Raw genomic sequence first — 18,088 nt, 5'->3', positions numbered from 1 at the left:
TTGTGTGTGTTCTATCAACATGCGTAGCCATTTTCAGGGAGTGATGAACTTGGACCCCAAGTTCCCTCTGCTTATCAACACCGTTAAGGGTATTTCCCTTAAAGTGTGCTGTCTCTTTACATTTGACCTACCAAGATGCAACATTTCACATTTGCCAGGTTAAACTCCATCTGCCATTTCCCTGCCCATATCCACAATTGATCTACATCTCACTGTATTCTTTGTCAGTCATCTACATGATCCACACCACCACCAACCTTCATATCATCTGCCGCAAATTTACTAACCCATCCCTATAAATTTTCATCTAGGTCATTCATATACATTACATACAGCAGAGGTCTCAGTACAGATTCCAACAGATTTGTCAGACAAGATTTTCCCTTCAGAAAACCATGTTGATTTTGATTTATTTTATCACGTGCCTCCAAGCATCCCAAAGCCTCATCCTCAATAATGGACTCCAATACTTTCTCAACCACTGAAGTCAGGCTAACTGGCCTTTAATTTCCTTATGTTTGTCTCTCTCCCTTCTTTAAGACTGGAGTGATGTAAGGGGATTATGATGAAAAACTTCCTGCCTGTATGGTTTTGAAAACAGCCAAACACTGTTTTCAGAAGGAATTGAATAGACACGTGATAATTGTTTGCCAGGTAATGGAGAAGGACTAGATGAAGGATCCTGATGAAGCTGTTTTACTAGAAACCATATAGACTTGAAGGGACAAATATCTTCTTATCATGGCAATTGTAGCATTCTTTGATTCTGTGAATTTTGATTGGTCTGTCAGCATAAAGATTAGATGGACTGATCTGCTTCATTTATTTATTAATTGATATACAGTGCGGAATAGGCCCTTCTAGCCCTTTGAACCTCGCTGCCTAGCAACCATCCAGTGTAATCTTAGCCTAATTATGGGACAATTTAAAATGATCAATTAACCTACCTTTGGACTTCTTTGGACTGTGGGAGAAAACTGGAGCACACGGTGGAGACCCACACCACCATGGGGAGAATGTACAAACTCCTTGCAGGCAGCGGCGGGAATTGTGTCTGTGTCGCTGGTACTGTAACGTGTTGTGCTAAACATGATGCCACCATGTTAATCTGCTTTTGTCTTTATGTATTTTTAAAATCGTAATTTATGGTAATTTGTTAAAAAGTGTCTTCCCTCTGGGAGTTAATCTGATCAACGATTCTAGTTACCACCCCCCCCACCCTATTTATGATCTCATTTACTGCACTACACTGTAAACACTTTAAACTACCTTTTATAATGCTGGGCACATTGTAAATACATACTGCTATTCAGATATGTACAGTACTGTGCAAAGGTCTTATGCACATATGAAGTATATAGTTATGATTCCCTCTTGCTTATATTAACTAGCTAATAATGTCCACACCCCTGAAGAACACAAAAGTTATTGTACAGAAAAGCAATGCGTAGAATTGGCAGATTTCATTAACATTGCATACAAGGGATGGCTTGTTTCAAGAAACATTTAGGTATTAGCTTCTCATTGGAGTAAGTTCAGTTTTTTGTGCTCTGGTTTACTATCCACAGTAACTAGACCTTAAATTCACTGGGTAGGAAGCATTTGGCTCATCTGAGACAGAATGGAGAAAACTGTTTCACTACATAACAACGCAGAGAGAAAAAAAATCTATACTGAGGGGTAAACGATTTCAAAATATTTTAAGCCCTCAGTATAATTAGTTCAAGCACTCCCTCTTTAACATAGCTAGGCACTTGCAAAACTGCTGACACTGGCAGTGAGCTGCCTCTCCCCTCTCACCTGCACTTATTTTCATCATTCGAATGCCAGGAAGATTCTGCTCTCTTCAGGCCGAGGCGAGCGAAGGAGTGAAGCATGGTCAGATACGAGTCGCTGATGCTGTGGATGCCATCTGGCTCGTCGTATGTGTTTTCCCAGTACGCTTTCAGGGCGGTTGTGCCAGCTGGGTAGTTGCCAAAGAGGTAGAAGTCCAGTTGGCCAATGATCTCCTGGTTAACTGCAGCCTCAAACTTTCGTGCAAAGAAGGTTGGTCTCGCGGTTTGCTGTGTGGGCAGAAGAGTTCATTACTTTCACCAACCACTTCCCTAATGCCTGGCTGATTTTGGCCAGGCCCCTAAAGAACACAAAATCTATTGTATGAGATACCAATGTAGAAAATGCTCAACGTCATTTATAGGGAGCACAGCATCTCAGGGATCTGTTTTCCACTGGATCATTTTCCCATTGGATTGAGTTGGCTTTCCATTGCTCTCAATGCTGGTGTAAGGTAATATAGGTTCTATTAAATACTTCCTCTCTTTCATCCTTTCTGGCACCACCGTTAACATGATGGCTTTATTGTAAACCTGGTTCCTCTCCAATTCTGTTCTTTATATTTAAGTGCTGGTGCGTGGCCAAGTGGTTAAGGTGTTGGTCTAGCGATCTGAAGGTCGCTAGTTCGAGCCTCAGCTAAGGCAGTCCCTTGAGCAAGGCACTTAACCACACATTGCTCTGCGATGACACCGGTGCCAAGCTGTATCAACCCTTGCCCTTCCCTTGGACAACACCGGTGGTGTGGAGAGGGAAGGCCTGCAGCTTGGGCAACTGCCGGTCTCCCATACAACCCTGCCCAGGCCTGTGCCCTGGAAACTTTCCAAGGCACAAATCCATGGTCTCTTGAGACTGACGGATGCCTATTATATTTAACATGACCACGAGATTTAGCCCACATTCTCAGAAGCTTATTCAAGGTGTGCTTAAACTAAAATGGCAGCACGATGGGATATCATGCAAGGAGACAGAGGAGGGCAATAAAAAGGGATGGAGACAAAGGGTAGGAAAATGGGAAGACAAAAAGGCTGTAATGGAAAATAATGGAGATTAGAGGGTTAAAAGTTGAGCCTAAATATTGTTTGTCAATGCATAACTGCCTTTGCAATAAGGTTAGTACTGACAACTCTGACAACTCATTTGTACACCTGGTCATTAATGCAAGAATGTAATCAGACAATCATGTGACAGCAACACAATGCATAAAAGAATGCAGACACCGTCAAGAGGCTGTTATTGTTCAGACCAAACATCAAAATGGGGGAAAAGTGTGACCTAAGTGATTTTGATTGTAGAATGATTGTTGGTGCCAGACAGGGTGGTTTGAGTATCACAGAAGCTGTTGAATTCCTGAGATTTTCACATACAACAGTCTCGAAACTTTACAGAAAATGGTGAAAAAAACAAAAAAAAAAATCAGTGAGCTTCAGTTCTGTGGGCAAAAACACCTTGTTCATGAGAGGTCACAGGAGAATGGCCAGACAGGTTCAAAACCGACGAGAAAGTGTCAGTAACCAAAATAACCATGTGTAACAACAGTGGTGTGAAGAAGAGCATCTCTGAGCACACAACACATCGATCCTTGAAGTAGATGGGCTACAGCAGCAGAAGACCATGAACATCCACTCAGTGGCCACTTTATTAGGTACAGGAGGTACTTAATAAAGTACCCACTGAGTGTAGGTACCAAACGGGAGATGAAAATAAGGGATTACAAAGACATGGTGGCAGGAGGGGTCCTGTAATTGGAACTGAACAACCAGGGTTAATCAATATTTAGAAAGAATGGGTGAAAAGAAGGTGGAGTAGTGTTGCTGGTTAAAGAGAAAATTTAGACAAAAATGAAGGATGTTAGCTTGGAAAATGTTGAATCTGTACAGTCAAAGCTACAAATACATGCTCTAAGGTTCTAAGAAAACGTAAGGGGCAAAAAATATTAAGGAAAGTTTCATATAGATCCTCCAACACTGGTGGTGACATTGTGGGTGCCATTAAAAGGGAAATTCGAGAGAGGTGAAATAAGAGGGTAATCTCTGTAACTGTGGATGACTTTAATCATGGGGCTAGCCCAATGAGCAAGGTGGAATTCCTTAAGATTACACAAGATGATTTCTTTCCTGGAACCAACCGAAGAGCAGCCCATGTTTGACCATGTATTGTGTAATGAGAAAGGATTAATTAGTAATCTTCATGGGCAAGGCTCTTGAATTGGAGTGTCCATAATATGATAAGACTTTTCACTTAGATGGAGAACAACAAAGTGGATTCTAAGACTCTAAGGCCCTTTAACATAAATTAAGGAAGCTATAGCATTATGATAGTATGAGGTGAGAATCGGCTAACAAACAGGAAGATTCACAAAAACGGTACAAAATAATGGCAGTCCATTGAGCAAATACACTGGGTCTGTTTTCATAGAGGAGGGAACGAAATAGCCTCCCTAAAACATTGGTGAATCTGGGGTCTAGTAAGAGTAAGATTTGAAGGAAATCAATATTCCCAACGTATTTAAGGCAGTGGGAAACAGTGAGTGCATTGAAAAAGAATCTAGTGCTTTCCCAGCATATATAACGAATAAACTTTTCACAGGTGGAAGCCCAGAAGAATTTATTAGTGAGTGTTGTCTTTAGAAGAAGATATACTAAATTGCTTTCTTTCGACTCTGAATCAATTTCTACACATTGAAAGGTAGCTAATGTAACCCCACTATTTAGAGAATAAGGAGGGATATAAAACAGTGAAGTTAGGTCGGGAGAATACCAGAACCCAATATTAAAAGATTTAAAGGCAGAGCATTTCGAAAATAGCATCAGTGAAGATCACCCTGAAAGAAGATCATGCTTGACAAATTTATTAGAAGTCTTTTGGTGATATAACTTGTGGAATAATTGGGGTTAGGAAATTCTGTGGCTACGGTGTGATTAGACTTTTGACAATGTCTTGCCTAATAGATTACCATACAAAATGAAGGCAGATGGGCTTAGGGGATACTGTCATGGATATAAAACCAGCTGGCAGACTGGGAATAAAAATGTTCCTTTTCTGAGTTGCAGGCAGTGGCTAATAATGTGTTATAGGGTTCAGTCCTTGGAATTTTGCTGTTCACAATATAGATTAATAATGTAGCTGAGGGAATTAAACATAAAACCTTCAAGTCTGCCAATAAAACAAAGTTGAACTGGATTGCATGCTGTGAGGAGAATGCCAATGCTTTGGATTAGTTGAGGTAGTAGGCAAAGGTATAGCATATGCATTTTTAGGTTGGATTAGCATGAGGTTGTTCCCTGTAGTGGCAAAAACAGAAAAGCAAATTATCTAAACAGCTACAGATAGGGCAATAGAGAGATACAGCAACATCTGTGTGTTTGCCTGCCCAATTTGTTGAAATTAAGCATGATGGTACAGCCAGCACTTACAAAGATGAATGACTTGTTGGCCTTCATGTTGAAAGGGTTTGAAAACAGAATCAGGGATGGCTTACTGCAGTTGTCGAGGACCTTGTTGAGGATTGTGTGCAGCTTTGGTCTCCTCGTCTGAGGAAAAAGTTTTTGTTTTGACAGGAGTGTAGTGAAGATTCATCAGACTGATTCCTGGGTTGGCACAGGTGATATATGAAAAAGGATTAGGGTAAATGGGCTTTTATTTGACACATTTTACAAGAATGAGAAGGGACCTAATTGAAACGTATAAAATCCTGACGTAACTGAGCAAATTTGTTGCAAGAAGGATTTTCCCTGGTGGTGGGAGATCACAGTGTAATGACATGGGGCAACCCAATAAGGACTTAGTTGAGTCCTTCACCCACTAATTTCTATAAATTCCTTTATCCAAACAGTGGTGAACCTCTGCAGTTCTCTTTAACAGAAGGCAAATGAAGTCATATCATTAAATACGGTATATTCAAAAAGAAATTAGATACTCCTTCAAGCACTAGTGGTGACATTGTGGATGCCATTAAAAGGGAAATTAAAGGCAGGTCAATAAGGATCTCTCTGCAAACATGGGTGACTGTAATCTGGGCGTAGGTGGGGCTGGCCCAATTAGCAACAATGCGCTGAAGGTGTAATTAGTACTAGAAGGATTAAGTACTAATGGTTAAAGAGATCAAGGGATGGGGAAGAAGATGGAGACCAGACAGTGATTTTGGATGATCAACCAGATCACACTGAGCAGGCTTGAAGGGCTGAATGGCTTATTCCTGCTCCTAATTTCTATGTACCTACACATTGTAAGGTCTTAAATGCATAATTTTCCTAATAAACTCCTATGCGAGCTGTCATTGAGTAGAGTCATCTTCCTGTAATACTGCTGTCATGAAACACTTCTTTAAAGATCCTACCTTGCAATCTGTTTTGACTGAAGTTTAAACCTCCACCAATCTCCCTTTTCTCCACATGTACTCTGAACATGGAGCTGCCTCCCAAGTACCTTCCTCTTCTCTGCTGCATCCCTTCAAGCAGTTGTTCCAATGAACAAAAATGATCCTAACTAGTATCTTACCAAGACGCTCTACTAGAGCCACATGTTCGTTTGACCACAATCTATGTTGGAATAGTTAAGTTCCAATGGACAATCTAAGAGTTTGCTAGAATTGCTTCCAAATTACTAGAATGCAAGTTCTTGTTGTAGCAATGATGGTATAAATGGTATGAGCTGTACCCGTACATTGTTACAGAATACATGTCTACCTGGAAGCGATGGAAATCTTGGGGTTTGAAGTCATTGGGTGAGCAGCCACACCAGTCCACGATGTGTTTGTACTGGCACTTACAACCCAGCTTCCGATTCCAGTTGGTAATGCGCAGATTGTTATCCACCATTGTACCACAGAGATGACTATTCTCCAGAACCGTATGGAAGAAGGACTGAAATAAAAAGTAATCAGCAAACTTAGGCATTCAGAAACACTCAGCAGCAAAAGAAAATCCTTACACCACACTACCTGAGGTCAAGACCCATCATAATTAAAGGGAATAAAGTGTTATGATTAACAAAAAAAACTTCCAAGTTGCTTATTTATTTGCTGGTAGAAGGCATCTTCTAATAATGGTAATCCACCCTAGCACTCAATGTTCCATGTAAAGTCTATGCATCATTTTTCAGTGGTCATCGTTATATCACTCAGGACAAAAGCATCAGTTGGGTCAGTTTAATTAGTTTTAATTCAAGCCTAGATGGCTGTATATCACAATAAAGAGAAGTTGTTGAGCACCAAGTCCAGCCTCATTCTTACTGAATCTAATGGAACACAGATTGGTTACATAAGATACTGCTGGTATTGAATCAAATCATATCAGCTGCCAGTCCAAAAAACATGGGCTTAGCCTTTACATGCACTTATAATCCACGATTACGTTACCTGCTGCACAGCCCACAATAACGTACCCACCCCCAACATAAATCTAAAGGCCAGTGTATGAATACAAATTTAACACTTCAACACTTGACTGAATCACAAATTACTAAATAAACAAAAAAAACTAGAAAATGCTGAGATAGGATTATTGGTGAAAAATACATTAATAATTTATTATGTGAAAAATGACCAGCAAAATGCCGGCCTTAACGCTCGGAATTAAGAGGATGCGCTGCCAATTGACAGATTATATGGGATTTTGAACCATTTTAACAGTTCATTGAGTTTGTGTTCATTGTGCATGATGTTGAGAATTTGAAATGTTGGCATTTTCACTTAAAGGTAAAATGGCAGCCACTGGCAATGAGGCAACACAGAGGAGTTGTTTCACTATCTGAAGCTTGAAATGACGCAGTGCTTCTATCTGCTCTTGTCTTTGTCCCTGTGCAGTAAACAAAGGCAATTCCTCCAAAGGCAACAGGTCTGAATTGTAACAAAAAGTCTCTGTCAAACATTTCTCTTAACATGATGATCCCATAAAGCACTTTGCAGCCAATGACTTTCATATTTATTATTTTTGTTATAATTTTGCTCCAGGAAAATTGCTTTATGCCCCTCTTCATGAACTCGAAGGACTGAAATGGATAACAGCTACGTGTTTCTATGGAAATCACCCAATGCCTGTTTCCAATCACCATCCTGACTTGGAAACATATCAGCGTTTTTTTCTCATCGTTGCTGGCTCTAAATCTAATTCCACCCCCAAGAACACTGTCAGAGCATGTTCACAGTTAAGAGCTGCAGACAGACAAGAAATCTCACCAGCAACATCTCCAGGACAATTGTTGACAAAAATAAATGTATGTTGTGTCAGTGGAAACCACATACAGTGCATAATTTTAAAATAAACATCCCAACTACTATTCTGCTTCTTCCTCTTCCACTGCTTTCTGCTTCATGTGTTTATCTATCTCTCCCATAAGTGAATCTACATTACTGTACTGCTTTCTGAGGATGCTGCCTGACCAGTGGTGTGTTTCAGCATATCATGTTTCTGCTGCTGTCTACTGTGAATTAATACAAGTTTACTTAAAAGCAAATCCAAAAATCCTGCAAAAAGGTTATTCAGATAATCCTCACAACTCATCCCTGACCAGAGCAAGTTTCAATTCCATATGAATGATTCTGGCAAAAGACTAGAACATGCAGTTGAAACCATTCTAATTGTTGCAATTACACTATCACAACAGCAGAAATGTCTCCCTGGAAATAATGACTAATGCATGAAATAGAGAGGAAAAAACATCTCTACTCTGCTTTATTCCTTCTTCTTAAAGAATGCTATTTAATCAGAATCAGGACTATCATCACTAACATATGTTGTGTTTGTATTGTGATAGCAGTACAATGTAAGACATCAAAATGACTATAAGTGACAAAAATAAATAGGCAGGCAAATAAACAAATATATAAATAAATAGTGTGCAAGAGGAATTGTGAGGTAGTACTCATGGACCTTTCAGAAATCTGATGGTACTGTTTCTAAAAGAAGAAGCTGTTTCTAAAACATTCAGTGTGAGTCTTCAAGATTCTCTACCTCATTCCTGGTGGTAGTAATCAGAAGAGGGCACGTCCCTAATGTAAATGAAAACTGTACATCGAGTAAATGAAAGTCATACAGAAGAGCATTCAAAAGATCGGATTTTATCTCCTACCCTGGGCTTTTACAATGAAGTAAATTCACAGGTGAGGCAGGAATTGGTGTTGCTAATTTGTGAAATTGGGAGAGCTATGGGATATGGAAAAACACACTTGATATGTGTAATCTGCTGCAGTAATAATGAGTGAACATATACGAAGAAATGATGGCGCCCTAGGGTGTATTGAGAATCAGGGGTAGATAAGGTGATGAAGAAGGTATATAAGATGAAGGCTTTCATCAGTCATGGGCACCAAGGGTAAGTACACGGAGACTTCATAAACATTGGTTCAGTCACTGCTGCACGGTGCATCACCACACTGGAGAGCCTGCAGGAAATTCACCAGGGTGTTGCCTTGTATGGAGCATTTCAGAATGAGTAAAGAATAGGTAAGATGGGTTTGCTTTTCTTGCGGGATGGTAGGTTAAGGATGGAACTAAAATGGAAATATAACACTGAGGGGTAGACAGGAAGAAGCTTCTCTCCATAGCAGAGTTGTCTAAAACCAGAGGGCATAGGTTAACGGTAAGGGATAAGAGTTTTAGAAGGGAGCTGAAGAGGAGTTCTTTTCATCTAGATGGTAATTAGAATATTGAAAGCCCCCTTGAAGTGATGACAGAGACAGGTACTTTTGTAACATTAAAGAAGTACAGTACTGTGTAAAAGTTTTAGGCATGTGTATATATATAGAGTGTTAGGAAGAGGAGAGGGAGATGGAAACACCAGAGATATTCTGTAATGATCAATAAACCAATTGTTTGGAATCAAATGACCTTACCTGGAGTCTCAGGGCTGCATGTGCCTGCACCCATGCCAACACAATATTTGGCACTCTTTCTCTGCCACCCGTCCCTGGCTATTCCCAACATCCTTTGCTCCCGCAAGATTTACAATCTCGCTCCCCGCTCCTCATTGACAAATATAGTACTGTGCAAAAGCCTTAGGCATCCTACCTCTTTCTCTCTGGGCCCTGGGAATGCTGTGAAACAGAGTGAGATAGAAGTACAAGTGCACAGTTTGCTGAAAGCTATGTCACAAATAGAAAGGCAGTGAAGAAGGTATGTGGCGGGCTGGCATTTATCAGTCAGGGCACTGAGTATTGGAGATGGGAAGTTATGTTGCAGTTATACAAGTGAGACCACACTTAAGAGTATGGTGTACATTTTGGACTCCCTGTTATAGTACGGATAATATTAATCTAGAAAGAGTGCAGAAAAGATTTGCCAGGATCTTGCCTGGACGTGGAGGCCTGAATTACAAGGAGAGGTTGTGCAGACTAAAACTGTTCCTGGAATGTAGGAGACTTGATTGAGGTAAATGATATCATGGGGGTCTTTGACAGGGTAAAACCCCCAGGGAGACAGTGCTAAAAACAAAAAGGCGTGGGTTTAAAATCAAAACTGAGAGATGTAAAATTGGAAACAGGGCAGCTAGTCAAAAGATGGAGAGTATTTGGAATGAGTTCCCAGAAATAGTGGTGGAGGCGGCCACATTAGCAATATTTAAAAGCCAACTAAGATAAGTACATGGATAGGACAAGTTTAGGAGGCTATGGGCCAAATGCAGGAAGCTGGGACTATCTGGCTGGGCAACGCAGTCAGCAAGGGCAATTTGGGCCAAAGAGGCTGTTTTCAGGCTACATGATTCATATTGCGAGAGAGAGAAGGGTACTAACTAAGTGCTACTAAATGAGATTAATACGAATGGCAGTCAACATGGAGATTGTGAGTCATTACAAGAAAACAGGAGCAGGAAAGGGCCTCCAGGTCTCTTGTGGCTGGTCCATGTTGGCTTCTATTCCTCTTCTGTGCCAGTTCCTTGTAATCTTCATTTCCTCTACCTTTTAAATATTTATCTAACTATTCCTTAAATTCGTCTGACTTCTACCAACTTCAGGGGGAAGGGAACTCCAGAGATTTGCTGCACTCTAAGGGAAATTTCTACAAGCTTTAGTTTTAAAATAACTGCTTTAATTTGCAACTAAGATCCTTGCTTGTGACTGTCCTCTGAGCAAAAACATCTCAATAGCTAGCTTATAGGTTTGAATGCGCATACCTCATTCTTCTAAACTTCAAGGAATATAAACCCAAACTGTGTCATAGAGTCAAAGAGAAGTACAGCAGAGAAAAAGGCCTTTCAGCCCATCTAGTCCATGCCAAAAACATTTAAACTTCCTACTTGCACCGGGACCACAGCTCTCCATACCCTGCCCATCCATGCACCTATCCAAACTTCTCTGAAATGTTGATATCAAGCTTGCATGCACCACTTGTGCTGGCAGCTCAATCCATACTCTCATGGTCCTCTGAGTGAAGAAGTTTTCTTTCATGTTCCCCTTAGGCCTCATCTTTCACCCTTAATCCATGACCTCTGGTTGTAGCCCCACCCAACCTCAGTGAAAAAAACCTGCTTGCATTAACCCTATTTATACCCTTCATAATTTTGTATACCACTCTCAAATCTCCTCTCAATCTTCTGCATTCTAAGAAATACAGTCCTAACCTATTCAATCTTTCCATATAACTCACGTCCTCCATACCCAGCAATGACCTTGTAAACTTTCTCTGCACACTTTCAACCTTGTTTACAACTTTCCTCAGGTAGGGGACCAAACCTGCACACAATAATCCAAATTGGGTCTCACCAATGTCTTATACCACTTCAACATAACATCCCATCTCCTGTACTCAGTACATTGATTTATGAAGACTAATATACCAAATGCTTTATGAGCCTCTCTACCTGTGATGCCACTTTCAAAGCATTATGTACCTGTATTCCCAGATCCCTTTGTTCTACCACACTCCTCAATGCACTACCGTTTACTGTGTAAGACCTAGCCTGGTCAGTCCTACCGAAGAGCAAAATCTCATGCTTATCTGCATTAAATTCCATCTGCCATTTTTCAGCCCATTTTTCCAGCTGATCCAGATCCCACTGCAAGCTATGATAGCCTTCCTCACTGTCCACTACATACCCAATCCTGGTGTCATCTGCAAATTTGCTGATCCAGTTAACCACATTACCTTATTATTCACATCATTGATACGGATTACGAACAATAAAGGACCCAGCAACGATTCCTGCAGCACACCACTAGTCACAGGCCTCCAGTCAGAGAGGCAACCATTTATTACTACTCTCTGGCTTCTCCCACAAAGCCAATGTCTGATCCAATTTACTACCTCATCTTGTATGCCGAGCGACTGAACATTTTTGATTAACGTCACATATGGGACCTTGTCAAATGCCCTACTAAAGTCCATGTAGACAACATCCACTGCCTTTCCTAGTAACTTCCTCGAAAAACTCTATAAGGTTGGTTCAACACGACTTGTATCCAGTCCCTTAGAACACCTTCCAATAACTTTTTCACATCTGATGTCAGGTTCATTGGCCTATGTTTCCTGGTTTATGTTTACAGCACTTTTTAAACAGCGGAACAACATTCCTCTGGTACCTCTCCTGTCACTACGGATGATTTAAATACCTATGCTAGGGCCCCGGCAATTTCTGCATTTACCTCCCACAGGGCCTGAGGGAGGCAAGCCAGGCCCTGGGGATTTATCCACCCTGATTTGTCTCAGGGATAGCAAACACCTTCTCCTCTGTAATCTGTACTGGGCCCATGAAGTTGATGCCACTTTGCCTCACTTTAATAGTCTCAGTGTCCATCTCCTGAGTAAATACAAAAGCAAAAAAAAATTCAAGATCTTCTCCATCGGTTTTGGCTCCACATGTGGATTACCATTCTGGTCTTCCAAAAGACCAACTTTGTCCCCTGCAATCATTATCCTCTTAACATATCTGTAGAATCCCTTAAGATTCTCCTTCACCTTGTCTGTGCAGCCGCTCTTAACATAAAAACCCTCACACTCTGAAAATTAGTCTGGTATTATCTAAAATTAATCTTCTTTGGACTGCCTTCTATTAGGGGATCAATGAACGCACAGTACTTAGGCACTCTGCATGACTGTAACAAAGCCTCCTTATTCTTAAACTCCATCGAATCGAGCATTTGCCTTCTCAGCTACAGTACTTGTCGGCCCTAACTACTAACTTATTCTGATTCATGCATTAAAATATCTAGATCCCTCTGAATGTTACTCAATTGCCAGTCTTTCTCCATTTAGTTAATAATTCACCTTCTGATTTCTGTAACCAAAGGGCACGACCTCACACTTCCCTATATTTAGCTCCATTTCACCCAGTTACTCAGCTTTCCTAATCCCATTGCAAAAACGATATCCTCATCACAACTTGCCGTTCTTCCTATTGGTGAACTTGCCAACCTGACATTTCATTCCCCCGTCCTGGTCATTAAGGTAACGAATAAACAATTTAGGGCTACAAACTGATCCCTGGGGTACTTCACTAGATACACCCCTCCAGCCTGAAAAAGACCCATTTATCCCAGCTCCCTACAAGAGCCAGTTCTCAGTCCATGTTAACATACTTCCTGCAATAGCTTGGGCTTGTGTTTATGTACTGTCCTCCCATATGGCACCAAGTTGCACGAGGGCCTATTTCTGTGCTATATACAACTATTTGATCACATTTTCCTCAGAAAGCTGCAGAACATTGTGGACTTATGTAGCTCCATCATGGGCAAATCCCCCCGTCGGAGGACATCTTCAAAAGCTGGTGCCTCAAGAAGGGGGCATCCCTCAGTAAGGACATTCAGGGCATTCCCTCTGCTTGTTACTACCATAAGGGAGGAGGTACTAGAGCCTGAAGATCCATGCTTGATGATTTAGAAAGAGCTTCTTCTCCTCTGCTATAATATTTATGAACATCACATTATTTTCTGCACTATTTATTTCATAATTTATTGTATTTTATTTCTTTGCACTGTCTACTGCCACAAGACAACAAATTTCACAACACATTAGACAGAGATAATAAATCTGATATTGAAATCGCTGTGCTTCAACAGCTGGGACAGAAGGGAGAGAGGTTAAGCAGGCTGGGACATTACTTATTGGAGTTCAAAAGAATGGAGAGTGATCTTATAGATATGCACAAGATATGAGTGCCATAACTAGGGCTTTGCATATGGACATTTTTCCAGGGTTGGGGAATCAAAAACTGGAAGGCACAGCTTTGAGGTGAGAGGGGAAAGATTTAATAAGAACCTGAGGGGCAAATTTATCACCCAGAGAATTGTTAGTATATGGAATTAACTGCCAAAAAATGGTCGAGGCAGGTATATTAATAAGATTTAAAAGGAACTGGGGCAGATACATGGATAGGAAATGTTTAGAGAAATATGGACTAAATACAGGCAAATTGGACTATCTAACTTGGTTGGCATGAATGAGTTGGATTAAAGAGTCTGCTGCATGCTGGTTGACTCCGTGAATCACAGGCGTGTAAAAATACTCCATGTTGGCAGGAGGGAACTTTCATGGTTAATTACAGGCTTTTAAACTAGAGTTAGAAATTCCCAAGTCCAAGTCTCCCTAGTATTTGGCTGAGTGTGAAAGAAACACGGGGAAAATCCACACTGCTGCCCGATTTCCATAGTGATGTGAACATCATAGAGATCACAGAACATCTACTGAGTGAATGTTTGGAATATGAGGCCTATCTGGCTCTAGATACATAAAATCTACGCTTTAAAAAGGGAAGAGAATACAGTTTAGCCAAATTAAATGTCAGAACTATGTCACTCTCTACATTCAGGTCATTATGAGCATTTTAAAAGACCAAGACAGATTTTTGGACAAGGAATTACAGGTTATTAGGAAAAGGCAGGTAGGTAGAGTTGAATCCTAGGCCAGATCAGTGATGACCTAATTGAACGGCAGAACAGGTTCGATGGGCCACATGACCTACTCCTGCTCCTATTTTGTATGTTCTTATAAAAAAAATGATGAGCTGTATGACTCAACAAGTGTTTACAAGAACAAAAGAAATGTACGAACAATGACAGTAACTAGAAAATACAAGTACAAGTTAAGCATTTCAATTCGAGAAGAAAGTAAGGATTTTCACTATTCTGGGTACTTACACTGGTATAATTATGACTAGAGAGCGTGTGACAGACTTCACCAATGCACTTTCTTACGTTATGTTGAGTTACACACTCAATGGCCACTTTACTTGGTACACCTGCTCTTTAATGTGAATATCTAATCAGCCAATCCCGTGGCAGCAACTTAGTGCATAAAATCATGGTCAAGAGGTTCATTTGTTGTTCAGACCAAACATCAGAATGGGGAAGAAATGTGATCTCAGCGACTTTAACCATGGAATGGTTGTTGGTGCCAGATAGGGTGGTTTGAGTATCTCTGAAAGTGCTGATCTCCTGGGACTTTCATGTACAACAGTTTTGATGGCAATGATGCCTTGTTAATAGACAATAGGTGCAGAAGTAGACCATTCGGCCCTTCGAGCCTGCACCGTCATTCTGAGATCATGGCTGATCATCTACTATCAATACCCGGTTCCTGCCTTGTCCCCATATCCCTTGATTCCCCTATCCGTAAGATACCTATCTAACTCCTTCTTGAAAGCATCCAGAGAATTAGCATCCAGAGAATTGGCCTCCACTGCCTTCTGAGGCAGTGCATTCCAGAACCCCACAACTCTCTGGGAGAAGAAGTTTTTCCTTAACTCTGTCCTAAATGACCTACCCCTTATTCTCAAACCATGACCTCTGGTACTGGACTCTCCCAGCATCTGGAACATATTTCCCGCCTCTATCTTGTCCAATCCCTTAATAATCTTATAAGTTGCAATCAGATCCCCTCTCAATCGCCTTAATTCCAGCGTGTACAAGCCCAGTCTCTCTAACCTCTCTGCGTAAGACAGTCCGGACATCCCAGGAATTAACCTCGTGAATCTACGCTGCACTTCCTCTATAGCCAGGATGTTCTTCCTTAACCCTGGAGACCAAAACTGTACACAATATTCCAGGTGTGGTCTCACCAGGGCCTGTACAAATGCAAAAGGATTTTCTTGCTCTTGTACTCAGTTTCCTTTGTAATAAAGGCCAACATTCCATTAGCCTTCTTCACTGCCAGCTGCACTTGCTCATTCACCTTCAGTGACTGATGAACAAGGACTCCTAGATCTCTTTGTATTTCTCCCTTACCTAACTCTACACTGTTCAGATAATAATCTGCCTTCCTGTTCTTACTCCCAAAGTGGATAACCTCACACTTATTCACATTAAACATCATCTGCCAAGTATCTGCCCACTCACTCAGCCTATCCAAGTCACCCTGAATTCTCCTAACATCCTCATCACATGTCACACTGCCACCCAGCTTAGTATCATCAGCAAACTTGCTGATGTTATTCTCAATGCCTTCATCTAAATCTTTGATGTAAATCGTAAACAGCTGTGGTCCCAATACCGAGCCCTGTGGCACCCCACAATGAGAGAGGTCAGAGGAGAATGGCCAGACTGGTTCAAGCTGACAGGAAGGTGACATTAACTCAAATAACTACATGTTACAACAGTGGTGTGTAGATAAGCACCTCTGAATGCAAAGCACATCCAACCTTGATGTGAATGGGATACAGTAGCAGAAGATCACACTGGGTTGGAAGCTATACCTAATAAAGTGGCCACTGAGTGTATGTATTAAAATATCAAATCAATGAAGACTGAAAACCCCAGAATTCATGATACATGGAAGTGAAGACCGCATGTACGATTCTTGCTCAATGTCAAATTGGAACCATTTCCAATTTTATCCCATCATCTGACTGGCATCTCAGGCCTGGAATCTCATTCTGAATTTACAAAATATTAATATTGTGTTAAATGATTCATAGCATAAGTACTTAATGTTATTACAACATGCTGCTTAGGAAGTTTAGAAGGAAGAACCCTTGGAGAAAGTTAGAATAGAAATGACTGTTTTGGGTTGTGGTTCCCGTTCAGCAGATATAAACCATATAGCACATTGAGAATACGTAATTTTAAATAAGTACCATCTCTTCAGCAAGCATGGAAATGAAAAATGATGCTATTTTTAAAATGTGGAAATTCTCATGGTAGTCAGAATTGAAACAATTCCCAGTGAAACTGCAACAGTGAAACTGCTGCTGTTAAAACACATTGGACTTCCCTCTGTAAGATGGTACATTATGAGGTTAACTGCAGCTACAGGCTGCCACACCATGGGTTTTTAAAGTGCCAATGCAAACACTTCCTCAGACTTCTTCCTATGCATGTATGGTGCCTACTGGATCTTCAAGTGGGCATCATATAAGTGGGTTTCAAATAGGCTGAACTTTATTGTTGCCTTTAAATCAATGTACCTTAGTGCTTCATGTTAAGTAAATCCAGTGGACGTGGAGAGACAATTGATAAACAAACACCACGATATCAAACAGTTTTGCTGCTACGGCATACCTCAGCTGGTAACAGGGTGTAGGCATAAAATCTCTTCATATGGGTCACCAGTTCATCTTCTGAGTAGTTTACATATTCAACAAATTTTCTATTCAGGAGGAACCAGTCCGAACCGCCATCTACAGTGATGCCCTCTGGGATTTTCCGGTCTCCTAAGCGCCACATGTGTGTGTCACATTCGAAGAAAATCCGGTCCAGTCCTTGTTTTCTTATGAACCTGAGGTGAGGACAGAAAATGGAGGAAAATAGGAGATTGTGAGGTGAACGGTAGTTCATGGAGTGTTATGGGAAGAGAGAAATAAACAAAACCTCGCTGAGATTGGGACTGGTTACAAAAAGCAGATCAAACAGGGAAGTTCAACTTTCAGTTATCATTACACTCAACAAATGCAGCAGCTCAGTATTTTAATGACTACTACCAGAATTCTATTGTAAACAACATTTAAATGATATCATGAATAAAGGTCATTCATCTCCTTCATTAAACACATCAAAATATCTGCAATGCTTAGTCTTTCCACGCAGTGAGTCACGACCGGCAATGCGTAACGGTTTGAACTGTTGCATTCTCTAGTCTTCACAGATTGCCACACTGTGTTATTTCAGCACTGTCGGATCATGTCACTTGTTTTTAATGCAACGTGTGCAAAACGTGCCACATAAACAGGCCGCTCAGCCCAACTAGTTCACACTGACCAAGATTCCTATTGAAGCTGGTCCTATTTGCCTGCATCTGGCCCATATCCCTATATCTGTCCATGTGCCTTTTGCATGTTGTTAATATACCTGCCTCAGCAACTTAAATCATTACAGACCCGTGGAAATGATTTA

The 18,088-nt window shown here is 40.9% G+C and overlaps 1 protein-coding gene across 1 annotated transcript in view; it reads right to left on the bottom strand.

The window, feature by feature from the left end:
• xylt1 (xylosyltransferase I) overlaps positions 1 to 18,088 on the bottom strand; it is a 261,499-nt gene that overhangs the window by 37,486 nt on the left and 205,925 nt on the right. The window contains exons 6-8 of the mRNA XM_073060531.1: positions 17,258 to 17,474; positions 6,519 to 6,695; positions 1,801 to 2,063 (exon numbers count right to left, since the gene is read on the bottom strand). Of these exons, the coding sequence (XP_072916632.1) occupies positions 1,801 to 2,063; positions 6,519 to 6,695; positions 17,258 to 17,474 (657 nt within the window). The remainder of the gene's footprint in view (positions 1 to 1,800; positions 2,064 to 6,518; positions 6,696 to 17,257; positions 17,475 to 18,088) is intronic.

Source organism: Hemitrygon akajei, chromosome 11, assembly GCF_048418815.1.
Source record: "Hemitrygon akajei chromosome 11, sHemAka1.3, whole genome shotgun sequence".
NCBI classification, from domain to species: domain Eukaryota; kingdom Metazoa; phylum Chordata; class Chondrichthyes; order Myliobatiformes; family Dasyatidae; genus Hemitrygon; species Hemitrygon akajei.
This window is presented reverse-complemented; position numbering and strand designations above follow the sequence as displayed.